At 47.3% G+C, this 21,042-nt stretch overlaps 1 protein-coding gene and 1 pseudogene across 1 annotated transcript; one reads left to right on the plus strand and one right to left on the minus strand.

Annotated features, from left to right (window-relative positions):
* Nucleotides 1–21,042, plus strand: part of LOC132808215 (zinc finger protein 271-like) — a 51,037-nt pseudogene that overhangs the window by 20,280 nt on the left and 9,715 nt on the right.
* Nucleotides 1,679–19,721, minus strand: LOC132808211 (zinc finger protein 420-like). Its single transcript, XM_060822041.1, has 3 exons — nt 19,494–19,721; nt 15,237–16,524; nt 1,679–3,035 (listed from the first exon to the last, which is right to left on the minus strand). Exons 2-3 carry the CDS (start codon nt 16,114–16,116, stop codon nt 2,170–2,172), a joined length of 1,746 nt encoding a protein of 581 aa, XP_060678024.1. The 5' UTR covers nt 16,117–16,524; nt 19,494–19,721; the 3' UTR covers nt 1,679–2,169.

The following is a 21,042-nucleotide window of genomic DNA, read 5'->3' on the forward strand; positions in this document are numbered from 1 at the left end:
CTGTACGCCTCACTCTGTCTAAGCGCAGTATGACCTGCATGTCCTCGTTTGCTCAGATCTGACTGTACAGCTGATAAAACAAAACTTTTGACTCTACTTAGGTACATAGCACAGTACAGGCCCTTCGACACTCGATGCAGTACTGGCCCTTTATCCTACTCTAGGATCAGACTGACCTACATACCATTTATTGTACTAACTTTCATGTACCTATCCAAGAGTCAATTAAATGTCCCTAATGTATCTGACTCTACTACCACTGTTGACAGTGCATTTCACACAGCCACCACTATCTGAGTAGAGAACCTACTCTGACATCTCCCCAAAACCTTCCTCCAATTACCTTAATATTATGCAGAGTGTGGGGTGCTGGAAAACCATAGCAGGTCAGGCAGCAGCCAAGGAGCAGGAGAATTGACGTTTTGGGCATAAGCCCTTCATCAGGAACGAGGCTTGTGGGCTGGGGGTGCTGAGAGATAAATGGAAAGTGGGTGAGGTTGGGGGAGAAGGTAGCTGAGAATGCCATAGTTAGATGAAGGTGTGTGTGTGTTGAGGGGGTGGTGGAGTAGGGGGGCAGATATATAGGACAAATGATGGACAGGTCAGAAGGGCAGCGCCGAGTTGGAGGCTTGGGACTGAGATAAAGTGGGGGAGGTGAGGAAACTGTTCAAATCCACATTTGGCCAGTGTGGTTGCAGGATCGCAAGGCAGAATATGAGGCGGTCCTCCTTCAGGCATCGGGTAATAACGGTTTGGCGATGGATAGGTTGGAGAAGTGGGTGGAGCTGATAGATTGAAAAGTTGATGGACAGGTCAAGAGGGCGGTGCTGAGTTGAAGGCATGGGACTTGGATAAAGTGGGGGGGGTGGGGGAAGAGGAATGATGTCTAGCATCTGCAGTCCTCATTTTCTCCTCAAAATTATAGACATTTGTAAGGGGCATGGATAGGGTGAATACCCAAGGTCTTTCCCCAGGTCGGGGAGTCCAGCACTGAAGGGGCATAGGTTGAAGGTGAGTGGGGAAAGGGACCTGAGGGGCCATATTGTCACGCAGGGGGTGGTGTGTGTATGGTATGACCTGCCAGCAGAAGTGGTGGAGGCTGGTACAATGACAACATTTAAAAGGCATCTGGATGGGGATATGAAAAGGAAGGGTATAGATGAACATAGGCCAAATGCTAGCAAATGGGTCACTAGATTCATTTAAGATATGGACTGAGGGGTTTGTTTCCGGCTCTACAACTCGATGACTATGTCTACATAGTTGAAACCAATTTCACAAAATGAGGAATAGGCCATTCACCCCTTCCAGCCTGTCCTGAGCTGTGGCCTAACTGCACGTATTCCAGTGCAAGTTTCAGAAAGATTTCAGCAGCTCTTTTAAAAAATTGAAGTGCGTTTAGACTTCAATGATGTTTCTGAATATATCATTTTAGCTATTCTCAATTTTAAAGATAAGACCTTCCCAGTGCTGCCAGTAACCTTTACAATGTTGATGAAACGATGCAGTACCTGTACTCCTTAAAAATTTACAATTTCTAACGATACAAGCTCCTCATTCACTGCTCCAGCTGATACACGACATTAGAAACTTAGTGCAGGAGGCTGGAAGAAATGAGCAGCTTTAAATCAAAGACCATCTGGAGCTCAAAGCTTTTAATGAGAGTCTGAGCCCGGCAGTAAGTTCAGGTAATCTTTATTGTGACCCAACTTTGTTACAGCTTCAGATCCCCCCCAGCAAAAAGGGGGAGAGAAAGCAGCTGCTTTTTAAACAACTCAAGGTCAAAGTGCACACACTCCCCCTCCTCCACCCCACCCCACTTTCTTTACTATCGGTCAGCACAGAGTTGTCCCTTTGTAATTGGATCCTTGGTACAGCCTTAACCCGTGGGGCCAGGAACAGGGCAGTGTGGAGTGAAACAGACTGCTGTGGGTCTGGAGTCATGTGTAGGCCAGACCGGGTAAAGGATGCAGCTGGGACGACTGAGTGAATCCTTTCCCACAACGGCAGTTTCTTTCCCTAAAAAAAAAGCAACCCCTCCCCCACAGAAAATGGTTTCATCATTAGGTTCTGACCGTATTCCAATTCTGCCGCGGTGGGATTCAAACCCAACAGATCCCAGAACTGGGTTGATAGTCCAGTCGATAATGGCACTCGGCAGTCGCTTTGTCACTCCCCCTGCGATGGCACGTGAAGTCGCTGGTGGCTCCGGAGGTGGGCGGAGCGGGTGAAGGCCTTCCCACACTCAGGGCAGCTGAAGGGCTTCTCCCCCGTGTGGACTCGCCAATGGGTCAGCAGGGAGGAGGAATCGCTGAAGGCCTTTCCGCACTCGGGACAGCAGAAGGGCCTCTCCCCTGTATGGACTCGCCGGTGGGTCAGCAGGGAGGAAGAATAGCTGAAGGCCTTCCCGCACTCGGGGCAGCTGAAGGGCTTCTCCCCCATGTGGACCCGCTGGTGCCTCAGCAGGGAGTAGGAATAGCTGAAGGCCTTCCCGCAATCAGAACAGCTGAAGGGCCTCTCCCCTGTGTGGACCTGCTGGTGGGTCAGCAAAGTGGAGGAACGGCTGAAGGCCTTCCCACACTCAGGGCAGCTGAAGGGGGTCTCTCCCGTGTGGACCCGCTGGTGCCTCAGCAGGGATGAGGAATTGCTGAAGGCCTTCCTGCACTCGTGACAGCTGAAGGGCCTCTCTCCCGTATGGACTCGCCGGTGGGTCAGTAGGGAGGATGAATCGCTGAAGGCCTTCCCACACTCAGGGCAGCTGAAAGGCCTCTCCCCCGTGTGGATCCGCTGGTGCCTAAGCAGGGCAGAGACCTGGGTAAAGCCCTTCCTGCACTTGGGACAGGAGAACGGCCTCTCCCCGGTGTGGGTGCGCCGATGAATCTCCAGGTCAGACGGAGTACGGAAGCCTTTCTCACAGTTACCACACTTCCACGGTTTCTCCATGTCCGAAGCTTCAGCCACAAACAAACGCATGTACTGCCCCTCACTGCTGGGAATTCCTTTTTCCAGGCCGTATAACTGTATCAGACTCCACACTCAGTGCGCAGCAACAGTAGGGTCTCTCATCCAGTCCCACTGACAATGAAAATGTCCTGAAATAGGAACCAAAAAGGTTTGCTCCTTCTCACAGAATTGTAATCAAAAATCGTGGCTGTCCCAATCGATTGAGTGACTGTCAGATATTGATGTGAAAGTGAAGACCGCAGACAGGGGAGAGTCAGTGTTGAAAAGTGTGGTGCTGGAAAAGCACAGCAGGTCGGGCAGCATCCGAGGAGCAGGAGAGTCAACATTTCAGGCATAAGGCCTTCATCTGTTCATTTTGAAACTTCTGTCTTCAGATCTTCAAATACTCTGGAAAAAGAGATTACAAAAGTCATCTACCCTGCACTGAGTGAAATTCAGAACAAGCTATTCTACTTTCTGTGGAACATTGTTTTCTTTTGTTATTCCACAAAATTGAAAGGAACATCCTTTTCTTTCTTGTTCTCTCTCTCTCTCGCTCTCTCTCTCTCTGCTCTAACCAATTCTCCTGAAGGTGCTGATTCAGGATCAGAACAGCAAACACGTCAAGACTTACACCTTGGATAACTCCACCTGAAAGTTAACATCTTTCACAACACTGGGATACTGCTGAGAGTGAGCAGGTCTGATTTTGGGAAGCAAAACAAAATGTGTCAATTCAGGATAAATCGGGATTGGTTATCGAGGAATAACCAGACACATCAAGGCATTAACACAGGCACCAGAGAGAAACTGAACAGAAGAGATGTGACAAACGTTAGTAGAAAGCCAGAGTCATTAAGATATGCCGCAGAGTAACAGAATCTTTGGTCCAATTAGTCTATGCTGACCAGATATTGTAAATCAATTTAGTCCCATTTGCCAGCACTTGGCGCATATCCCTTGGCCAATTCCCCCTACCTTGCACATCCCTGGACACTATGTGTAAGTTAGCATGGCTATCCCACACAAACCTGCACCTCCTTGGGCACGATGGGTATTTTAATACGGCCAATCCCCCCTCACCTGCACAACCCTGGGCATTATGCATAATTTAACATGGTCAATCCACCCTAACCTGGGCAAAGTTAAAAATCACACAAACCTGGGTTATAGTCCAACAGGTTTATTTGGAAGGACCATCGTTTGGAGCACTGCTCTTTCATCAGGTGGTTGTGGAGAATAAGACCATAAGGCACAGAATTTATGGAAAGACATTTGCGCCCTGCCACTGAAATGTTATATTGAACAAATCTGGATTGTTAAGTCTTTCATCTTTTAGAATGGATTGCAGGTATCATTAATATGTAAATCCCAGAACTTCCTGTAAGGCACCTTCTCAAGATAACATAAGGCTTTATAACAAAAGGTGGCATCTCAGCTCAGACAATGCATTAAAGGTATGAGGTCAGAGCATGGAAACAGACCCTTTGGTCAAACCCGTCTGTGCCAAACAGCTATCTGAAGTTAATCTAGTCCCATTTGCCAACATATGGCTCTTATGGTTCTAAACCATTCCTATTCATGTACCCAGCCAGATGCATTTTAAATATAATTGTACCAGCCTCACCACTTCCTCTGGCAGCTCGTTCCAAACATGCACAACCCTCTGCGTGAAAAAGTTGCCCGTCAGGGCCCTTTTAAATCATTCCCCTTTCACCTCAAACATATGCCCTCTAGTTTTGGACTCTCCTACCTTGGGGAAAAAGACCTTGGATATTCACCCTATCCATGCCCGTTATAAACCTCTATAAGGCTGCCCCTCAGCCTCAGATGCTCCAGGGAAAATATCCTGGACCTACTCAGCCTTTCCATGTAGTTCAAACCCTCCAAGTCTAGCAACATTCTCGCAAATCTTTTCCGACCCCTCTCAAAGTTTCACACGTTCTTTCCAAAAGCAGGGAGACCAGAAATGGACGCACTATTCCAAAAGTCGCCTTACCAATATACAGCCACAACATGACCTCCCAATGCCTATACACAATGCTCTGACTAATAAAGGAAAGCATACCAAACACATTCTTCACTATCCTGTCTACCTGAGAGTCCATTTTCAAGGAACTATGAACCTGCACTCCAAGGTCTCTTTGTTCTGCAACACTCCCCTTCACTGTACCAGTCCTGTCTGGATTGCTTGACCAAAATGCAAAACCTCACATTTCTCTAAATTAAACTCCACCTGCCACTCCTTGGCCCATTGGTCCATCCGATCAATTCTAATTTACAGTGAATTCTGCTTCCTCTCTTATTCTCTAGAAGTTAAAATCTCCATCCCACACACTCTCCCTCCTTTCTCACTTTGTAGAACCTAATCCCTGCTGTATCTCATCCTGAAGGGTCTGGTTCATGCTGTTTAACAGGCCCACACTCAGGGGAGATCTAATTGAAACATACAGAATACTGAATGGCCTGGACAGAGTGGATGTTGGGAAGATCTTTCCATTGGGAAGAGAGACTGGACTCGAGACACAGTCTTAGAGTAAAGGGAAGACCCTTTATATTGGAGATAAGGACAAACGTCTTCAGCCAGAGAGTAATGAATCTATGGAATTAACTGCCACTGAAGGCTGTGAAGGCCAGGTCACTGAGAATATTTAAGACTGAGATAGATAGGTCCTTGAGTATCAAGGGGATCCAGGGTTACAGAGAAAAAGCAGGAGAATGCAGATAAGAAACTTAACAGCCACGATTGAATGGTATGAGCAAACCCAATGGGCTGAATGGCCTAATTGCTGTTCCTATATCTGATGGTCTCTTGCTGTCCTGGACACAACTGCATGAATCCAAGTAAGATTCTATTAATCCATTTTTTAAGATTAGAATCAGTCTAACCATTGTGGTACAGACAGCCTCACACAGGGAAACTCACACCTTCAATACATTATCTGGGACAACATGACAGCAATTGGGAATGGAACTTTTAAAAAAAGTTTTGCTATTTACATATGAAAGAACTGAAACCAACATGGTTATTCTAAAAGAGGAGAGACTTAACAAATAACCCAGCTCTTTTTCAATATATAATTTCAGTTACATCCCACTGTAAACTTTTGCTAAATTCAGTGTCTTACAATCTTATTCTTCACAACCACCTGATGAAGGAGCAGCAGTTTGAAAGCTAGTGCTTCCAAATAAACCTGTTGGACCATAACCCTGTGATTTTGATTTTTAAACTTCGAACACAGAGTGTGAGAATTGGGAGCAGGAGTCGGCCATTTGGTCTTTCGAGCCTGAACCAGCATTGAACAGACCATAACTGGATATGAATCTTCCTACATCTCGGTGATAAGCTGGGACTTTCTTCACTGGAGCACAGGAGGTTGAGAAGTGACCTTATAGAGGTTTATAAAATCATGAGAAGTATACATGCGGTGAATGGCAGGTGTCATTTCCCTCAGGTGGGGGTTTCAGGATTAGGCAGCAAATTTGGAAAGGAGAGAGGAGAAAGGTTTTGAAAAGACTTGAGACAGCTTTTTTTCAAATATAGTGGTTCATGTGTGGAATGAATATCCAGAGGAAGTGATGTTACTTTCAAAAGATATTCGGTTAAATACATGAATAGGAAAGGTTCGGAGGGATATGGGCCAAACACTGGCAGGTGGGACTAGATTAGTTTGTGAATATATTCAGCATGGACTAGTTGGACTGAGTGGTCTGTTTCTTTGCTGTATGCCTCTAACTGTTCTGTACTTGTCTTAAAAACATTTTCTTGCTTTCCCCCATAAACATCCACTTCTTTGTTGCTCAAAACTCAGATGAACTCAGCCTTGAATATATTCAATGACCTCTAACTGCAGGAAGACATCCCCACTTCTGAACACAATCCCTCTTGTTAATATACCACTTGCCTTGCTGATTGCTTGCTGCACCTGTCTGACAACTGGCAGTGACTGGTGTAGAAAGACACTGAGACCCCTTTCTACATCCACATATCATTCCCTATTCCCTTGTGCCCGAAACATCGACTATCCTGCCTCTCGGATGCTGTCTGACCTGCTGTGCTTTTCTAGCGCCACACTTACTGACTCTAATCACCAGCATCTGCAGATCTCACTTTCTCCACATCTCAGTTTATCACCATTTAAATAATACACTTCCTTTCTGCTCTTTTTCACAACTTCACATTGTTGTACTCTTTCTCACATATTTTCCAATTGTGATCTTCTCTACATTGGGGAGACTGAGCATAAACTTGGGAACGGTTGCTGAGCGTCGCAGGCGGGTCCACAGTCACTACCCATTTTAATTCCCCTTCCCACTCCCTTTCTGAAAAGACTATCTTAGGCCTTCTCCATTGCCACAATGAACCAAACAGCAAATTGGAGGAACAACACCTCAAATTCCGACTGGGTAGCATATAGCCCAAAGAACTCAACATTGAGCTCTCCAGTCTCAAACCTCACTTCCCATCCCCGCCCCACCCCTTGACTCCCTTCTCAACCCCTCCCCCTCATTTCCGCTCCTCCCTGTCACAAACCAGATTTATTCCTCCCATTCGCTGCAAATGTGTTGCTGGTCAAAGCACAGCAGGCCAGGCAGCATCTCAGGAATAGAGAATTCGACGTTTCGAGCATAAGCCCTTCATCCTGATGAAGGGCTTATGCTCGAAACGTCGAATTCTCTATTCCTGAGATGCTGCCTGGCCTGCTGTGCTTTGACCAGCAACACATTTGCAGCTGTGATCTCCAGCATCTGCAGACCTCATTTTTTACTCTTATTCCTCCCATTCACCAACCAGGTCAGACCTTTCACCTATCCCCACTTCACCACCCTGCCCCCAGGACACCCTTTATCTGCACCCATCCCCAATCCTGAAGAAGGGTTACACCTGAAACGTCGACTTCTCCACCTCCTGATGTTACCTGGTTTGTTCTGTTCTTCCAGCCTCCTGCCTGTCTATTTTGCCAATTGCGACACAGACGTGGAGCAACGTTTCCAGAGTCTGTCCCCACCTTTCAGTTGCTGCAAGTCAACAACTGAACCCCAGAATGAAAAAAAAAATTGGAAAAGGTGGTGAGAAAAGAGAGTGCCGTACTCACAGATGTTGGACAGAGGAAGGAGATTGCAGTCTGGGGTGAACCTCAATCTTCACTCGGAGAAACAGGAGCTCATGGTCCAACTTCCGCATTCAGACAATGGGGTGGCTCTGATTGGCAGGAAGACTAGACTCCTTCCGGTCCTCCAGTACTCCCTATTGGTCAATCAAAAGAAGATCGCGCGCCTTTTTGTGCGGACAGCGACGAGCATGCCCAGTGTTTTGCTGACACCCGGTGAGCATGCGCATGGCGTTGCTGACACCGGCAAACATGCGCTGTATGCTCTATCGGGATGCTGGTGTTACTGACAGATTTTAAGTGCCCAAATGCCAACAGGAAAAAAAAAGGGGGAGAGCCACAATATTTTTTCCCAGTGTTCGACATTTTATTGCTTTTGCATTTTGTCTCGCTGCTCAACCTTTGTATGTCTTTTCCCCTTGTTGAGAGAGTCTCCGCGTGAGCGGACTGTGGGCAGCGCTTTAACCTGTTATACAGACTGAAGAAACATTACACTATTCGCAGGAGGGAGTGACTGTACACGTTTCCCGAGTGTGATCACACTTTCAATTGTTCATCGGAAACACAGAGCCAAAAAGTCACCAGAACTGCGGAGAAGTTGTGGAAATGTGGGGTCTGAGGGAAGGGATTCCATTCCCCGTGGGCACTGGAGATTCATCAGCTCAGTTGCAGTGCGGAGAGGCCGTTCTTCAAAAAATTATTACATTATTTCCCATTGACAAAAACACATTCACGCTGCCTGATTACCTTGAACTTATACAAGTGCCCTGTCGTAATACCTTTGATAATAGCTTTGAACATTTTCCCCATCACATATGTTAAGTTAAATGGTCTGCAGTTTCCTGTTCTCGGTCTGCTTTTTTGAAGAAAGGATTTTTCCAATTTAAAGAAACCATCCCTGAAACTAATGAGGTTTGGAAAATTAAAATCAATACATGCGGGTAAGTGGAGTTGAAATGCCCATCAGCCATGATTGAATGGCGGAGTGGACTCGATGGGCCGAATGGCCTTACTTCCACTCCTATGTCTTATGGTCTTATTTCACTTGCTACTTTCTCTTTAAGAATCTAGGATGAATTCCTTCAAATACCCAGGACTTATCAGCTCTTAGTTCCAACAGTTTACTCAGTACTACTTCCCTGGTAATTGTAATTTTCTTCAGTTCCTCCCTCCCTTTCAATTCCTGATTTACAGCTCGTTCTAGGGTGTTACTTGTATCCTCGCCAGTGAAGTCAGATTCAAACTCTTCAATTCACCTGCCATCTCTTTATCCTCCGTTACTGAATCCCCATACTCAATTTTCTGCACAACCAACACTTATTTTGATAACATTTTTTAAGAAAAGCTGAAAAAAAACTTTCCAACCTGTTTTTATCATTTTTTAGCTAACTTTCTAACTCTAATTGCCGTGCTACTGCCTGCATTATTTCTGATATTTTGCCACAGCTCTCAACTCTAGCATCAACCTGTCTGCTTATTCTATTGAACTGACCTTGGTTAAGTGTTGCAAAACACACAAGGGCAAATCTTTCCTCTCCAGAAAGTCTTAGTACTTAACATGATAAAATTCACTTTGAAATACTGTTCATCCAAATTTTATCAAGCACGTACTACAGATTCAACATCCCACAATGACACCCAGTTTTGTTATGATCTTTAATTCTGAAGAGACATTTGAATACCCAGTGATTAACTGAAAGAATTCTTCATTAAGTTCACATTTTTAAACAAATAAAAGTTACCAATTAACTGGAGTAACTTAGCAGAATGGGATGTATGGCCTTAAATTGTAAATCTAGTTTTCTTTACATCCCTGCAAGAGTTCCCATGAATCTTTACAAGAGTCTTGATAGTTCATTCACTTTCTGGGAATAGTGCAAAGGATGCAACATCTCGCTAGGATTCACTTGAATCCTTCTCAGGATTCCAAGTATTCCTGGTAATTGTATGTGGGAAAAGATCTGCCACCCTGGCAACCCACAATAGGCCCACAAAAGCAAAATTGGCCAAACTGTACTAAAATACCCAGAATGCCTCAGCACGGACCAAGCAGGCTGACAAGTGAAACTAGACAGCATTTGCAGACAAGGGAATACCGGTACACTTCAAACACCCACTAACAATGAGAATACCACAGGTATCCCAAAGCCCCGAGGGCAGCTTCACAACCCAGCAACACCAAAGCCACACAAAGGACAGGTCAGACAGAGAGGCATCAGCAAGAGCATTGCTCCCAGGACAGGACAATGGAAGCAACTCACCGCTTCAGAGGAGACATTAGCACCTCCCTGCGAAGAGGAATGGAAGCTCCTGATCCATCGATACTGTCAGAATGTTGCTTTGTGTAGAGAATTAGGACATTTCTCTGATAACTGTTTTATGATTAGCATCATTGTATCTAGATTACTCCATTTCTAGCAGCAACATTTCACTGCCACCCAGACAATTGGCTATGAGGTTGCTTTACTATCCAAAGCCATCCTGTCCCTACAACGTCGCCCTGCCCCCACTCACTCTGACCACCATTACAGATGACCACGACTGTTTAGACATTGTCCAGCAGGTCATCGCCTCATGCCCTGACCTCTCTGAAACACCTCTAGACAACTCTGACCTCATTCTCTATACGTATGGCTCATCCTTCAGGCCCTCAGACCACTGCACACTGGCAGGATATGCCATCTGCACTCCTTTCACAGTTCTAGAGTCAGCTGCACTGCCAAATGGCACATCTGCACAAACTGCAGAGCTGTTTGCACTCACTAGGGCTTGTGTCATTGCTAAAGGACACACAGCAAACATTTATCCTGACTCCAGATATGCCTTTGGAGTCATCCATGATTTTGGCACATTCTGGAAACAGAGAGTCTTCATCACATCAGCAGGGAGGCCGCTACAACACGCTGCGCTGATTTCTAACCTTCTGGAAGCAGCCCTGTTACCCTCAGCCCTAGCAATGATCAAATGCCATGCCCATACCTCTACCACTGACCCAGTCACCCTCGGGAATGCCTCAGCTGACACAGCAGCCCGGAAGTCGCACTGCACCCCACCATCTACATCCTGCAGGCCCCCAGAATAGTGAAGGCCCCAGTATTCCCTGAGCCCATGGAGGCTGTGCAAGCTACCCAAGAAACTGCTCCAAAGCAGAAAAAGGACAGTTGGGCCTGCATTGGGGCCACACAATCTCCTTCCCTCAACCTGCTAATGCACCCTGATGGCCGCATCATTTGCCCAAGTGCCCACCTACACACACTGGCCCGAGCAGCCCACAGCATTGGCCACACGGGCAAGAGGGGCATGATACACACTGTAACACAGTCCTGGTATGCACCAGGATTCACTGCTGCTACCCAAGCCCTGATATCACAGTGCCTCATCTACCTGCAGAACAATGCAGGGAAGCCAGTTGCCAAGTACCTGCCAGTTCCTGAGGGGCCTTTCAGCCACTTACTGATGGACTTCACACACGTCCCAAAAACAGGGTTACAAGTACATCCTGGTCAGAGACATGTTCTCCAAATGGGTGGAAGCATTTCCCACAAGAAAGGATGATGCATGTATGGTAGTAAAATGCCTCCTAAATGATGTCACCCCCAGATCTGGAGTTCCCAGCAGCATAGAGACGGAGAGGGGGACTCACTCACGGCTCGGCTTGTGACCGGCATTAGCGAGGCACTAGGGATACCACGGCAACACCCCATTCTCTACCAAGCCCAGTCGTCACGCATGGTCGAGCAGATGAATGGCAGACCAAAACCACCCAGAAAACAGGACTGACCTGGTCAGACGCCTTGCCACTTGCCCTCTGTGCTACACATGCACAGCCAAACTGAACAGTTGTGCTCACCCCTTTTCAAGGACTTATGGGGCAGCCTATGCTCACTGTCACCAGAGCCCTGACACTCACCACAGACACAGCCCTGCTTCTGACACAAGAGGCCCCACTAGAGTATGTCCAGGCCCTTAGCAGGAGCATTAGTGCTCACACAACCAGATCAGGGCTGCGTTGCCCACACCCCAATCAGTGCCCATTCATCTGTTCTGACCCGGGGACTATGTTATGATAAAATCACCAGAAAAAGGATTCTCTCTCCCCTCGGTGGAAAGGCCTGTGCCTGATGACAACCCGGACTGCTGTGAAACTGGAAGGATGGCCCGAATGGACACATGCCACCCGCTGCAAGAGGGCTCCACAACCTCTGAACAGGGACCACACAGAGGAAGGCACCACTCCGACCACCCAGGATGGATCCAGCTGCTCGCGGCAGCCATCACCATCTGATCTGTCTGACCATCACACTGTGGCTTGCTGGTAAACAGGGCCAAGGGGCAGCACATTTTATAACCCACTGTAATTTGCAGGCCAACACCTTCCTCAAAATGGCCCATGGGTATGCTCAGCGATTTAATCAGACCCACTGCTGGGTCTGCACTAGATCCCTGTCCACTCTCACAGGGGGCATTCCCTTCGCCTCAATCCCCTTCAATATCTCTGACATGGCGGAATGGTGGCTGGAATCAGACAGGTCCCCGGAGGTTACCACACTCAAAATACCACCAGCAATGACCAAATATGGGGACAACAGCCCAGCCCGCTGGAGGTCTGCGGGTTACCACCTGGACAAATATAAAGAGTGGTTTTACCCGGCCTACAACCTCTCCCATGAGCCCCCAGCCCTGACCATTGCTGACAACAGCCCACACAGGCCACCTGCAGGTTCCATCTGTTTGAGATACACACAGCCACCCGGATGGGAAGCTGGCTGGAGCCGGTGCATTGACTCCCTGCTCCTAACTCCCGCAGCAAGCTGATCCACTGCAGAAGGCAGCATTTTAAACCGACAGGTCCTCCACAGGATCACCCAGAATACCACCTTCCTCACCAGCTGGACAGGGCCCCAGACACTCCATCTCCAGACCGACAACAGCACCTATTTTATCTGTGGCCACAAAGCCAACCCCTGGCTGCTGTTACCCTGGACTGCGAGCAACAATGTTGGGTATGCAGTACCATTCATTTATCACTCCCAGTCCCCTCCCTTCCCAAAGCCCATGCCACGCAGCAGACTTGCCCTCGCTGCCATCGAAGCAGCTCTCTACCTGATGTCACCCCACTCTGCAACCTTACAGTTACAGGTAGAAGCCCACAAACTCGCTGTCACAGTACAGGAGGTGGCAAACTCCACAGCAGACGCATTCGCCCAGCTGAATGTGGAGGCTGTTGCCATCTGTACAGTGGCTCTGCAGAACAGGATGGCCCTGGACTACCTACTCGATGTGAAAGAGGGCATGCGCAGAGCCTGACGGCAGGGACTGATAGCCCTCATCGCTATCATTGCCGGGCTTAGAGTGCTAGCCATGGCTATCCGACTGTGCTGTTCATGCCTATGTACAATTCTGTTACCCTCTGCCCCCCTCACCACTCAGCTCGCACAGATCCATTGGGAGAACATCCCTGCCCCTAAAATAGCTTCTCCTGGACCAGACTCGGACACTGAGAGCTATCTGTCTGATACCGCGACCCCCACCTGACAATCCCCCTGACTCCGGCTACATTGCCCCTTCTCGTCCCTCCCCTAAGCAAAACAAAAAGAAATGGGGGGGTGGGGGGAGAGATTGTGGAAAAAGATCTGCCACTCTGCCAACCCACAAAAGCAAAATTGGCCAAACTGTACCTAAAACACCCAGAATGCCCATGCAGGCTCACAAGCCAAACCAGACAGCACACACGGACAAAGGAATACACTTCAACCTCACTAACAATGACAGAGCACCACAGGTATCTCAAAGCCCCAAGGGCAGTTTCACAACCCAACAATACCAAAGCCACACAAACAGCAGGTCAGACAGAGAGGCACCAGCAAGGATTTCTAGTGAAGGCAGCCCACACCTCCCAGTGCTGCCAGTAACCTTTACAATGCTGATGAAATGACACAGTACCTGCACTCATGAAAAATTTACAATTTCTAACGATACCAGCTACTTATTCACTGCTCCACTACATTGGGAACTTAGTGCAGGAGGTTGAAATGAAATGAGCAGCTTTAAAACAAAAACCTCTTGGAGCTCAAAGCTTTCAATGACATTCTGAGCCCAGCAGTAAGTGGGCTGCCTTCACTAGAAATGATGTGGAGGAGCCAGAGATGGACTGGGGTGGATCAAGTTAAAAAAATCACACATCAGGTTATAGTGGTTTATTTGGAAGCACTAGCTTTCGGAGCGCTGCTCCTTCACCAGGAAGCTGTGGAGCAGGATCATAAGACAGAATTTATAGTAAAAGATCACAGTATAGTGCAACTGATCGGATATATTGAACAAACCTAGATTGTTGTTAAGTCTTTTGTCTTTTAGAATAGGTTGCAAGTTTTAGTTCATTAATGTGTAAATCCCAGAAAGTCTTTGAAGTTAGATGACTTAAGGTTTTATATAAATAGGTTTCTTCTCAGTTCAAACAATGAAATGTGTGAGGTTTGAGTCTGTCTGTATCCCAATCTTGAATCAGACTGGTTCTATTTTTAAAGTAGGAATTTACAAATATTACATGGATCAACTGCCTGCAGGTTGTGTGCTTTTTGATCAAAGTTGAATGTATCTGCAAATGCAAATTCACCCCATAGACCTTTATTGAGACCCAACTTTATTACAGCTTCAGATCCCCCCAGCAAAAAGACATAGAAAAAGTAGCTTATTTTTTAAAAAACAGTTCAAGTTCAAAGCGTACACAGTCCCCCCATCCCCAACTGGCTTTACTATTGGTCAGCTCCGAGTTATCCCTTTGTAATTGGATCCTTGGTACAGCCTTAACCCCGTGGGAAGTATTGCCTTACTCAGCAATTTCAACCCAGACCCCGTCTCCAAGTAAGTTTCTCCCTGTTCATTTCCGCAGGTGGGGGAGTTAACCACACTGCTGTGGGTCTGGAGTCACATGTAGGCCACCCGGGTAAAGGATGCAGCTGGGACAACTGAGGGAATCCTTTCCTGCAACGGCAGTTTCATTTCCTAAAAAGGGCATGAGTGAATCAGATGGGGGTTCTCACGCCCCTGCCCCCAATAAAATGGTTTCATCGTTAGATTCCGAACTCCAGACTTGTGATCGAATTCCAATTCCACCATCTGCCACGACGGGATTCAAACCCAGGGGTCCAGTCGATAATGGGACTCTGCCATTGCTCCTTCAATTCCCCTGCCATGGCATGTGAACTCGCTGGTGCCTCTGCAGGTGGGAAGAGCGGGTGAATCCCTTCCCACACAGACAGCAGGTGAATGGCCACTTCCCACTGTGGACCCGCTGGTGGGCCAGCAGGGTGGAGGACTGTGTAAAGCCCTTCCCACACTCAGGGCAGCTGAAGGGTCTCTCCCCAGTGTGGACCCGCTGGTGCTTCAGTCTGTCGGATGAATTGCTGAAGGCTTTCCCGCACTCTGGGCAGGTGAAGGGCCTCTCCCCGGTGTGGACCCGCTGGTGGGTCAGCAAGGTGGAGGCGTGGGCAAAGCTCTTCCCGCACTCGAGGCAGCTGAAGGGCTTCTCCCCTGTGTGGACCCGCTGATGCTTTAGCTTGTCGGAGGAATTGCTGAAGGCCTTCCCACACTCAGGGCAGCTGAAGGGCTTCTCCCCTGTGTGGACCCGTTGGTGCTTTAGCCTGTCGGAGGAATTGCTGAAGGCCTTCCCACACTCAGGGCAGCTGAAAGGCTTCTCCCCAATGTGCCCCCGCTTATGCCTCAGCAGGGCAGAGGAATTGCTGAAGGCCTTCCCGCACTTGGAGCAAAGAAACGGCCTCTCCCCAGTGTGGACCCGCCGGTGGGTTAGCAGACTGGAGGCCTGGGTAAAGCCCTTCCCACATTTGGGACAGCTGAAGGGTCTCTCCCCCGTGTGGACCCGTTGGTGCTTCAGCAGGTCAGAGGAATTGCTGAAGGTCTTACCACACTCTGTGCAGAGGAACGGCCTCACCCCGGTGTGACTGCGCCGATGAGTCTCCAGGGCAGACGGAAAATGGAAACTTTTCCCACAGTCACCACACTTACATGGTTTCTCTACGGGGCAGGATCCCTCAGGTTTCTCCATGGCCAAAACTTCAGCTGCACACAAACATGTGTCGAGCCCCTCCCTGCCGTAAATTCCTCTTTCCAGGTCGTATAACTATTTCTGGCTCCACACTCAGTGGACTGCAACAGTACGGTCTCTCATCCAGTCCCACTGATTCTGAAAACATATAGAAACAGGAACCAAACAGCTTTGCTCCTTCTCACGGAATCACAGTCGAAAATTGTTGTGTTCCCAATGGATTGAGTGACTGTCAGACATTGATGTCAAAGTGAGGACTGCAGACACTGGACACTCAGTGTCGAAAAGTGCGGCGCTGGAAAAGCGCAGCAGGTCAGGCAGCATCTGAAGAGCAGGAGAGTCAATATTTCAAGCTTAAGCCCTTCATCTGTTGACTTTGAAACTTCTGTCTTCAGATCTTCAAATACTCTGTAAAAAAAGATTTCAAAAGTCATCACTGTCAGTCCAGGGTAGAAATTCAGAACAAGCAACTCTACTTTCTGCAGAACATTCTTTTCTTTTGTTATTCCACAAAATTGAAAGCATCATCCCACTCTCACTCTCTCTCTCTCTCCTTCTGTTCTCACTCCACTCTAATCCTCCTGAAGGTGCTGATTCAGGATCTTACAGGAGCAGAAAAGCAAAAATGTCAAGACTGACATCTCTCTGAATTTTGGATAGCTCCACCTGAAAATTAGTTTCTTTCCCAACATTGGAATACTGCTGAGAGTGAGCAGGTCTGATTTTGGGAAGCAAAAACTGTCAATTCAGGATGAACCTACAATGCAGCTTCTTGAAGAACAATGAGACACGAAATGGTTAACGTCCCCAGGAAGGGGAAGAAAATGAGACATCAAGGTATTGACACCGACACCAGAGAGAAAGTGAACATGCGGACCAGATATCCAGAATCAATCTAGGCCTATTTGCCAGCACTTGGCCTATATTTCTTTAACCCCTTCCTATTCATATACCCATCCAGATGGCCTTTAAATGTTGTGATTGTACCAGCCTCCACCACTTCCTCCAGCAGCTTGTTCCTTACACACACAGCCCTCTGAATGAAAAAGTTGCCCCTTACGTCCCTTTTAAACCTTCTCTTCCCCATCCCACCCTTAAGCTATTACCCTTACATTCTGGAGTATCCCATCTCAAGGAAAAGACCTTGATTTATTTACCCTATCCATGCCCCTCATGATTTTATCAACTTCAGCCCCCAGCGCACAAGGGGAAAACAGCCTCAGTCTGCTTGACCTCTCCCTATCACTCAAACCCTGGCAACATTCTTGTAAGTCCTTTCTGAACCCTTTCAAGTTTCACAATATCCTTCTGATAGGAGTGAGACCAGAACTGCATACAACATTCCAAAAGTGGCCATGGTTCTGCTGAACAATGGCAATTTAATTCCAATATATTTATTTCTTCATGAGAAGGGAATAAATGGCCATGTAGCTGTAAGAGGTCTCCTGCAGAAGAGTGTAGAACTGAGTGAGAGAACTTTCCATTAAAATGGAGAGGAACAGAGGTGATTCTGTGACTGGGGACTTAAATCTAAAGCAAGGAAATTACAACAGCAGAGGCACAAACAGGCCACAACAAATGAGGGAACATTATTGAAAGAAATGACAAACATTTAAAGAGCACCTGGAGGAACTGCAACGGTTGTCCATTCCTGTCTGAAAAAATAAAACACAGAAGGTGGCACAGCCACGGCTAACAAGGGACATGATGGATAGGACTAGACCCTAAGGAGTGGCGTACAAATTGACTAAAAATAAAGTAGCAGATCTGAAGACTGGCAGCAGTTCAGGTTTCAACAAAAGGATTGATCAAAAGGGGAAAATGGGGTATGTGAAGACAAAAAAAGATTAGAGAAAACAATAACAACTAGAACAGGCAAAGTTCTCATGTGGAACAAAGAGATGGCAGACCAATTAACCACATATGTTGCTTCTATGATCACAAAGGAGGACACAGGTAACATCCCCAAAATGTTGGGGAACACATGGCCCACTGAGAGCAGGACTGAAGGAAATGACTAGTCATGGGGAAATGGTGTTGGGGAAATTGATGGGATTAAAAGTTTACAAACCCAGTGCTGGTAACCCACACCCCTAACTATGGTCCAAGGTCATGCAATTGGCAAATCTTGAGCTAATCTTAGCAGAACTACTTAATGGTAAGGTCCTACGGAGTGTTGCTGAACAAAGTGACCTTGGAGTGCAGGTTCATAGCTCCGTGAAAGTAGAGTCGCAAATAGATAGGATAGTGAAGAAGGTGTTTGGTATGCTTTCCTTTATTGGTCAGAGTATTGAGTACAGGAGTTGGGAGGTCATGTTGCGGCTGTACATGACATTGGTTAGGTCACTTCTGGAATATTGCATGCAATTCTGGTCTCCTTCCTATCAGAAGATGTATGAACCTTGAAAGGGTTCAGAAAAGATTTACAAGGATTATGCCAGGGTTGAGGGATTTGAGCTATAGGGAGAAGTTAAACAGGCTGGCGGTTTTCCATGGAGAGTTGGACGCTAAGAGGTGACCTTATAAAGGTTCATCAAATGATGAGGTGCATGGATAGAATAAATAGACAAAGTCTCCTCCCTGGGGTGGGGGAGTTGATAACTACAGAACATAGGTTTAGGATGGGATGGGAAAATTTTAAAGGAGACCTAAGGGGCAACTTTTTCACACAGAGAGTGGTAAGTGTATGGAATGAGCTGCCGGAGGAAGTGGAGGAGGCTAGTGCAATTGCAACATCTAAAAGGCATCTGGATGGGTATATGAACAGGAAGGGTTTGGAGGGATATGGGCCGGGTGCTGGCTCAAGTTATCCCTCCTCCTGAAGAGAATTTCAAATCCATCTTCATCATGACTTTCCTCCACTCCTGGTGTTCTCTTTTCCCAGTCTACAAACTGAAAATAACATCAACACATCAATGCTCTCCTGGTCACTGCGATCTTGGAAGGACCCAGTTTCTGTTCCAGCGCCACAAATGATCAGATTCATTCACCTCAAATTCACAGCCGTATCATTCCAGATCTCTCTCTCTCTCCCTCCCACTCCCTTTTCCTGTGTTAATGACACACAGACCAGGCTCAGGGCCAGGTCTCTCAGAGTGAAATGAGGACATTCTAGTTGAATGACACCAACTGTCATTTCTCTCCCGGAAGTGACGGTTGATGGTGCCCTCACCAAGATGGCCGCCCGCGCTCCCCGCCCCAAGTCAACATGCGCCTTATCCTTACAATGATGGCGCCCTGTTGCCCGGGCAACCCGAGAGCTCCTTCCCCGGTGAAGCAAACACTGGGCCTGTGGGGCTTTTATTCGCGGCCTGCGGCCTCCCCCTAGGAGTTTATAAACTCCCCAGTCTCCCTCCTCCCGCGGTTCCCAATCCTACCCTGTCTCACTGTCTCCTCTCCCCGGGGGCAGGAGCCAGGTCTTGGCGCTCGGACCTGGCGACCTCCCCGGGATGTTTCTGAAACCTGGTCCTGTTCTGAAGAAGGATCCCCGGACCCGAAACACGTCCTCACATTTCTCTCAACACGAGCTGCCGGACCTGCTCAGCTTTTCCAGCGGTTTCTGTTCTTGTTCCTTCAGCCGCCGGCGCCATTCCTCTCCCACACTCAGTAACGTTGCTTCACCGCACGCATGCGCACTGCCAGGGCCCCATAGAGAGGTTTCTCCATCGCATGGCATCGTGGGAATGGAAGGTGCCATTAATGTCATGAAATCCAGTATCCCATATGCCTTCTTAACTGTCGCAGTCACTTGTTAATGAAGTACACGTCAGGGGGAAAATGTTTAATCGATTTTAGATTTATATATTGAGTGGAACACTACAGCTGTTGAACTCTAAACTCTAGTTCCAATTCGCTCTTTCTCTGTTCTCAAATAAGCACCGAATCAATGCTCTCCATCGGACCCTTCTTAACATTGATTTTTTTTAGTTTGCAGATTCCAACCCTCTGTTTCAATAATTTATTAAAATCTACTTCTAGTACATGGGCGTCACTGGCTGGCCAGCATTTGGTTCTCCTTGAGAATGTGGTGGTGAGCTGCCTTTTTGAACCGTTGTAGTCCACATCCTGTATGGTGACCCACAACGTCTTGAGAGAAGGAATTCCAGGATTTGGACCAGTGACACTGAAGGAACAGTAATACAGTTCCAAGTCAAGATGGTGAGTGGCTTGGAGGGGTACTTGCAAGAGTTTGTGTTCCCATGTATCTGTTCTCCTGGTTCTTCTATATGGAAGTGGTTGTTAGTTTGAAAGGCAACTTGTAAGGTGCTTTGGTAAATTTTTGCAGTGCGTCTTGTAGATACTACACACTACTGCTTCTGCACAGTGGATATGGTACCAATCAAGCAGGCAACATTGACCTGGACGGTATGAAGCGTTTCAAATACAATTGAAGCTGGAATCCCATCCAAGCTAGTGGGGAGTAATGGAATACTCTGCTGACTTGTGGCTTGTAAAAGTTGGAACACGTTTTGGAGAGTCAGGAGATGAGTTACTCACTGCAATATTTCTGGCCTCTGACCTGCTCTTGTAGCCACTCTGTATGTATGGATCATTTAGTTGAGTTTCTATTCAATTGTAAACCCCAAGGATGTTGATCGTGGGGTATTTAGTGACAGTAACAGTGTTGATATCACAGGTCAGTGGTCAGATTATCTCTTTTGGAGATGAGTCATTGTGTGACATTTGCGTGGCATTATGTTACTTGCCACTCACCACCCATTGGATTTGGTTAAGATCTTGTAGCATTTCTAACAGAACTGCTTCAGTTTGTGAGGAGTTGTTTATAGTGCTGAACATCTGCAATTATTGTGACATCGCCACTTCTGAACTTATGATGGAGGAAGGTCATTGATGAAGATGGTTCGGCCTACGAACTCCTGCAAAGTTGTCCAGAAGCCGCGATGACTGACCTTTACAAACCATAGT

The sequence above is a fragment of the Hemiscyllium ocellatum genome (assembly GCF_020745735.1).
Source record: "Hemiscyllium ocellatum isolate sHemOce1 chromosome 27 unlocalized genomic scaffold, sHemOce1.pat.X.cur. SUPER_27_unloc_37, whole genome shotgun sequence".
Taxonomy (NCBI): Eukaryota; Metazoa; Chordata; class Chondrichthyes; order Orectolobiformes; family Hemiscylliidae; genus Hemiscyllium; species Hemiscyllium ocellatum.

Bases quoted from the DNA above. Each gene is read 5' to 3' on its own strand.
- LOC132808211 (XM_060822041.1), bottom strand. From the start codon at position 16,116: ATGGAGAAACCTGAGGGATCCTGCCCCGTAGAGAAACCATGTAAGTGT. The intron at 3,036-15,236 runs ATTGAAGGAGCA...CTGCGCACTGAG, and splicing joins TCACATGCCATGGCAGGGGA to TGTGGAGTCTGATACAGTTA.